This window comes from Triplophysa dalaica, chromosome 12, assembly GCF_015846415.1.
Source record: "Triplophysa dalaica isolate WHDGS20190420 chromosome 12, ASM1584641v1, whole genome shotgun sequence".
Lineage (NCBI taxonomy): Eukaryota > Metazoa > Chordata > Actinopteri > Cypriniformes > Nemacheilidae > Triplophysa > Triplophysa dalaica.
Genome location: NC_079553.1, coordinates 4,742,433 through 4,749,033, shown reverse-complemented (window position 1 = coordinate 4,749,033; position 6,601 = coordinate 4,742,433). Strand labels below are relative to the sequence as shown.

The 6,601-nt window shown below is 42.0% G+C and overlaps 1 protein-coding gene across 1 annotated transcript; it reads right to left on the bottom strand.

The window, feature by feature from the left end:
- Nucleotides 1–2,943: 2,943 nt before the first annotated feature.
- scrt1b (scratch family zinc finger 1b) lies at nucleotides 2,944–6,393 on the bottom strand. The gene is made up of 2 exons (XM_056762686.1): nucleotides 5,902–6,393; nucleotides 2,944–5,142 (listed from the first exon to the last, which is right to left on the bottom strand). The coding sequence occupies exons 1-2, from the start codon at nucleotides 6,014–6,016 to the stop codon at nucleotides 4,418–4,420; spliced, it is 840 nt and encodes a 279-aa protein (XP_056618664.1). The 5' UTR covers nucleotides 6,017–6,393; the 3' UTR covers nucleotides 2,944–4,417.
- Between the last annotated feature and the right edge of the window lie 208 nt (nucleotides 6,394–6,601).

Sequence of the window (6,601 nt, the reverse complement as noted above, 5' to 3'; positions counted from 1 at the left end):
GATCTTTAGTGTGTGACTCAACGGTATATAATGGCATGATGCATTATAGTAATAAATGCCTCTTATTCTTGTGATAAACATGACCCTGCGAGTATACAGTATATATAAAATACAAAAGATATAGATGTTCTTTTATCAAAACGTCTATCCTTATCACACGTGACACTCTGTCAAGTGGCTATATGCAACAGCTTTAAAAAAACTCAGTTCTCTCTCTCTCTCTGAGAGCCTGGCTGATACTTGTAGCTACTGAAGTGTGTCTGAGCGAAGTTAGCCTACAGATAGAGCTTTTCAAGACCTCCACCTACACCAGAATGGACATCTACACAAAGCCTGGGAAGCAAGTAATCTGACGATGATAAGAGCACCAGAAGGATAACCAGTGGTTTGTGTTATAGGTGTCATAAAAAATATCACACATATAGATTAACTAAAAAGAAAAGACACAGGCTTCTCTATATAGAAAAATAATTCTCAAGACATTTCATACTTTGGTTATCAAAAGCAGATTCATGTGGTGAATAAAACAATAAGTGACAGAAAGATGAAATCTACATTTAAAGAACCTGTATAATAAGAAAATACATTTAGAGGACAGCTGAATATCTGTAGTCTAAAGATAGAAACATCATGACCTTTACATCACCAAAACTTTGTTCTCGTCTTTCTCAGCTCAGTTGAGATATAACATATAATCATGTTCTATTAAATACATACTTTTGAGAATATGACATCCGCCACAAGAATATAATACGAAAACGATAAAAGATAATGTACCATAACACACATCTATATGACTCATAGCTTCAATGCTCAAAAGTCCTGCAATAGCTCTCTCTATGGATGAGCCATTGGCATTTGAAATAACTCAAAACTTGTTGCACTTCCTGTGGCTGCAGGTTCTGAACATTTGCGTAAGAATGAATGATATTTGTGAGCTCTGGTTGAATAAGGAATATCACATTTCAGGCTGTGTCCCAAATGACATCCTATGCATTTAAACTTTGCACTATACACTCAACCATATACTGTATGAATTTTAGAAGGGTAGCATCATCTCAAACGGAATACTTAAACATTTTATACTAACCCGAAGTATATCGGTTTCCCAAACGAGCGCAAATGATGTCAATCCCACAATACGTGTGAATAAAAATCTATTTGTATAATGTACAATGAATGTAGTTTTCATCTGTTTTGCCCAGCATTAGTCATCATCAGATTGAAGCATTGTAACTCTGCAGGAGAGTTTTGCTCAAGCCACATCTGATAGCCCCGCTTCCCTTCCGTACGTAAGCGAAACTGTGTTTGTCGAGTGCGTGAAGTGTCCACAGTTCCACACTTCATATTTTCGGTTGAAGAAGAGCATCTTCCGGGAATAAAGTGCACTTATTTTTTGAGGATTTTCAATGTGAAAACACTATTCCCACTATTTATACTACAAAATGGCGCAGATAGTGCATAAGAGCGCCATTTGGGACGCTGTAGTATTTCATTCCCAGAAAGGTATCATAATCAGGGGGTTAAGACCAGTACGGACCACCTTCATGAAGCTTTTGTCATTTCTGGAGGTTGACAGTCAAAATCAAAATCCACTTTCATTTCTGGAAAAGAGCACCTTAGACATTTTACAAACCCCCAATAACAAATACCAAAGATTTCAAACATGAGAAATTTTTCATTTTTAACATTTGACGTTCAGTTGGGTAAAGGAATATAAAACGTGTTTGAAAGGCACAAGAGTGATGTTAAAATGCTGTCTCAATACGGTACAAGTGTAACATAGTCACAACAGGTGATTTCAAAGAACTGTAAGGCCAACAGTACAAAAACATATTATTTGTGAGAATTACTTTTCCCTTAACCCTTTCTATGCGTTTCAAACAAAAGGCTTTTGCTTTAATAGCCTCTGGTCTAATTCCCCTGATGAAACGGGCGCAGTTTCAGCCACTGGCGTTTGTTACCTAAAGGATATTGATTCTGGATGCTTTCCAGAAAGAAAACAGGTGGTGACACTAATAAGCAATTTCTCCGATTTAACCAATCCGATAATCCCCTCTGAAAATGTTTACTCTGGGACCCAGCTTGGCCTGAGTTTCAAAAGTCAACCTACTTGACTTGACCACAGTAGCTGTGGCGAGAGAGCGCTACATACTTCATCAGAAAACCTAGAAGACACTTGAAGAGTGCAACAGACCCGGGAAACGTCAGGGATGCTGTGATCTTAAAGCAGAGAGACAGGGACGAAACAGCAAACAGATCAACGTGTGCGGGTCCTCGCACAGCTGTCTCCGGTTAAATAATGGCTCCTGCTGATCCCATCCTGCTAGCACAATTACCGAGAGCTCCGGAGACCAGAGCGCAGACGCTCGGAATGCTCGGATAATGATTCCCAGCAAATTGATGACACCGGTGGCCTCGTTTGCACAAGCTAGATTAACCTGAGAGGAAGAGTTTGGTGCTCTGAACGGATACGGATGAGGACCGGACTGCAGTAAACGCAGCACTCCTAGTGTGTGTTTGGGAAGCAAATTGCACCCTTACGCAGGCAGTAAACCGTTTATCTTGCGTGTGGCCAAAAGTACAGCTCAAGCTTTGCATCGGCATTAAGTAGTCAAACAGACTGTTGTAACTGTGGACCGTATACATTCACTAATCAGTGCAAAAAGAGACGGATAAAGCACAATGCAGGTCTTCGGCATGAAACCTGTTGATTTGAGTTTACAGCAGTGCAATGTTTAAACCAACAAAGCACAAAATCTTAACAGGTCTCACCCCTGTCCCATCTCTTGGCTGGGTCGCTTTGTCAGTGTGTGTGCATTGATTTTCATTCAACAAGATTAATTGGCCTCTTTAATAGACTAATTTCACAGAGGAACGGCAATAATCAGGGACAAATGAGTAACAGACTGAGTTTGTTTACTTTGCCTTTATTATGAAGTGCTTAAAATGCCTTGTGTCTTGTGCTTACATCAGTTAAACATTGGCTCAAAAAGTCGCAGGACATTGTTTTCTTCTTTAACAGAGGTTCAGTGAATTCATCTACAGTAAAAAGGCGTTTCCTCTTCAAATTAGTATCTACATGAAGATCATCTCACAAACTGAGCCGTTTAGACACCCCTCTTTCAAGATATAAAAAAGGAAGATTGAGCTAGGTAACATCTACCTGAATCTAGGTTTTTGTGCTACTTTAAGAATTTCTACGATGAAGTGCTTTCAGTACAAATCGTGGGAACACCCAAACGGGAGAAAAAGTCGGGAATGCAATGTGCGAGAGCATTAGACACAAGCTATGCAGATGGTACACCTTCCTGTCCTTGCGTGTCCTTGCATGTCCCTTTGAGTTAACCTCCGAAAAGCCATTAGATTTTCAGACAGGGTGTTCCACACTTCAGAACGGTTCTGAATTGCTTAGAGTGGAGTTACAGCACTTTTGGGCCTACGTCCTAAATCTACGTAAAATTGAGGCAGGCAGTGCATAAGCAGAGAGCAAAGGAAGATGGCTGAGATTTATGGATTTTCGTCTTTTGATTTACTAAACACTACATTGGCATTTTCCCTGATGTGGTATTTTAAGTGATTATTAAGAGTACTGGATCAAAACGTACCTGATTTAGAAAAAAACTGCTATATGTAATACTTTATTACTTTCAAAAATACCATGCATTATGATTATTGCTTTTTATATTTTTATGAGAACCCCTAGAAATATTGCCCCCTGAAACTATCTCTACATTTTGGCAAAATAATAAGCTTCGTGGTACTGGCATAGATTTCTTTTTTCATTTTGCATGCATTAAGTAGGTTTACAAAAATAAATTAACATAAATAAATAAAACCAATTAACGAAATACAACAAACAAACACAATTTTGTTCAGCATGTATATAAATGCTTTGGCATGTTAACAACAACATAAAAGATAAAGCTTTAAAGGAAGAAAAAGAAATGCAAACGAATCGTAAAATAACACTTGCAGCGCATCATATAGACTTATACATCCTTGGTGACATACATAAAACAAAATAAACAAAAATAAATAAGACAATAAATAAATCAAAATGTTTACCTCGATTGCGAATACGTTTGGGCCACTTGCAGCAGTATGATAATATCCACTGACAATACAAAAGAGTTTTATTTTAATGAGGAACATGGTGTCACTCAAATCTTCACTGGACGCCGCACGCAATAGTCAAGAGCTGCGCAGCGCCGCGCTGAACTGTCTGAACGTCAAATCAGGACATGAAGTGCATGCGTACGCTTCCATATTCCTTTAAGGTCAACTTGCGAAAAATAGATAAAATTGTGCTATTACTGGATTTCATTTAGATCGTGAGACAATACTGGGTAAAATAGCGTAATCATCCTAAAATGTGATGGGGTGAATGTGTCTATAAGCATTCGGAGACCGGAAGTCATGCTTCAACAGACCCGAGTGGCGAGAACGCGCCTTTGAAGCACGCGGACTCGTAGTGCTTGTTCAGGTAGGACTTGAGCGCGAAAGTTTTGTTGCATCGCTTGCATTTGTAATGCTTGAACGCCGAGTGCGTCTGCATGTGCGCACGCAGGTTGGAGCGGTCGGCAAACGCTTTTCCACAGTGTGCACATCCAAATGGCTTCTCACCCGTGTGAGAGCGCATGTGACCCTGCAGCAGCCAAGGTCTGCTGAACGCTTTGCCACATATGTCGCACTTGTGCTTGAGGTCATGGGTAAGCAGGTGCATGGCCATGGCTGGCATGGACACGTACACTTTCCCGCATGTCGGGCACTTTTTGGCCATCTTGCTGTCCAGGCTCCGGTGCGTCTGTTTGTGCCTGCTCAGATTTGAAGACGTTGCGTAGGTTTTTCCACATTCGTTGCACGTGTGCCGCTGGATGGTCCGCGAGCCGCTGATCACTTTCCTGCGTGACCGGCCGTCCGTGATATAGAACGCATCCACCGTATAACCTTCGCTCACGGCGTTGTCACCGTTAATGTACCCCGACGTGATCTCTGACTGCGGGCTGTCAGGCTGGTCCGAGTCGGGTGCCCCATAGTCACTGTGATTGCTGTCATAAATTGGTCCTGGAGATGGTACTTTAATGCCACCGTCACTTTCTCCATCGTAAACGACCGGGGTGATGTAGTCGCTGATGTACCCTAGCGTGGAGAGAACAAGAGCTTTTATTCAATTATTCATATTCGCAGGGGAATCGAGTGAGGACAGTGTGGTTCATAGATGCAACGGGCACTTTTCCGCTCAATTTATCTCCACCTTGGCAACTGGCAAATCCGATAGACTGTGCCAATTTTATTAGAGATTCATTACAATATTCATTACAGTATCAGCACTTGTCCTTGATTATAATTAGACCTCCACGGAAGGAAATTTCAAGGAAAATATCGAACGAGTCGACTTCACTATACTTGCGAAGCACAGTTTAGGCTATTCACATTATTCGTGAGTTATTTTAGGGTAAAGCCTTGGACCAGTAAAGGATACCATATTTACTCTGGATTTACAGTATGAGCAGAGATAGCACTTTTTGCCAGTGGGAGATTAATTGCCCCGTTCTAAATGCACTACCATAAGCACAGTATGCAGTCAAGCTGCCCTAAGCGTTTCTTTGATTTGCAGAATAAACAAACACCTAAGCGCATCTCGCAGACAAGCGCAGCGCACGCACTAGGTCAATGCGTGTGACCAAGTTGCTGGGAAGTTAAACCTTGTAATCAGTCTCATAAAGCATGCATGTCAATGTTGCAGAACCATTCATATCATGCATGGGGATTTTAGTGCGGGAATGCAACTAGTTAAGCTTGCGTTTCCATGATGAAAAACACGATCAAGTGCACATAAACAGCGCTATACATATATAAAGCGCATCTTTACATTCATTTGAACACTTTTGCATTTACCTTTGTCGTGTATCCGAAAGCTTAGATCGGTCCTGGACCTGCAGTACGCGCTCTCAAGTTCAGTGGATGAGAAATCATCAAGCTTCACCTTTTTCACCAAAAAAGACCTTGGCATGTTTAGAGCGCAGCGCACAAACCCTCGCCCGGGACGTTATCCTCTCTTCATCCACCGCAGAATATAAGATTTCGACAGCCTTGTGGTGCAGCTGGGCTGAAACTCAAACACCTGAGCGAGGAAAAAGACGCGGAACCTCCGTATAGCGATGCGCCCTTTCCGATATGCGCGAGCCCTTCCGCACAGACGAAATGCAACTTCAGCACTGGATAGCTCCCGACAGCGACAGATCCTTCCTCCCTGAGTCCCCGTGTCAAAAGACCCGATGCCGTCTCGCCAATGGAAACACTCCAAAAAAAGAGCACCTTTAAAAGCGAGCACGTTTCCGGTGGAACTGTTAAAGTGCGGCTATGGAGAGAGGTATCCACTCCCTTCTCTTCTGGCGCGGGTTGAATGTCTGAGCACTGTTGATCAGCTGGTGGGATTTATACGCGCGGCGATCAGGTGGGAGATGGAGATGGAAGTGCTTAATTTAATCCATCGGAAATCTCCCGGGAACGAGGTTGAACGAGCATGATTTATTGATGCTGATATTCGTCTCTCCGTCTCATTTTTTTGGTTGAGGGCGGTCCGCCATGTTCTCCG

Coding starts and splice junctions, on each gene's coding strand:
- scrt1b (XM_056762686.1), bottom strand. CDS start 6,016: ATGCCAAGGTCTTTTTTGGTGAAAAAGGTGAAGCTTGATGATTTCTCA. Junction 5,143..5,901: donor CTTTCGGATACACGACAAAG/GTAAATGCAAAA, acceptor TCTCCACGCTAG/GGTACATCAGCGACTACATC.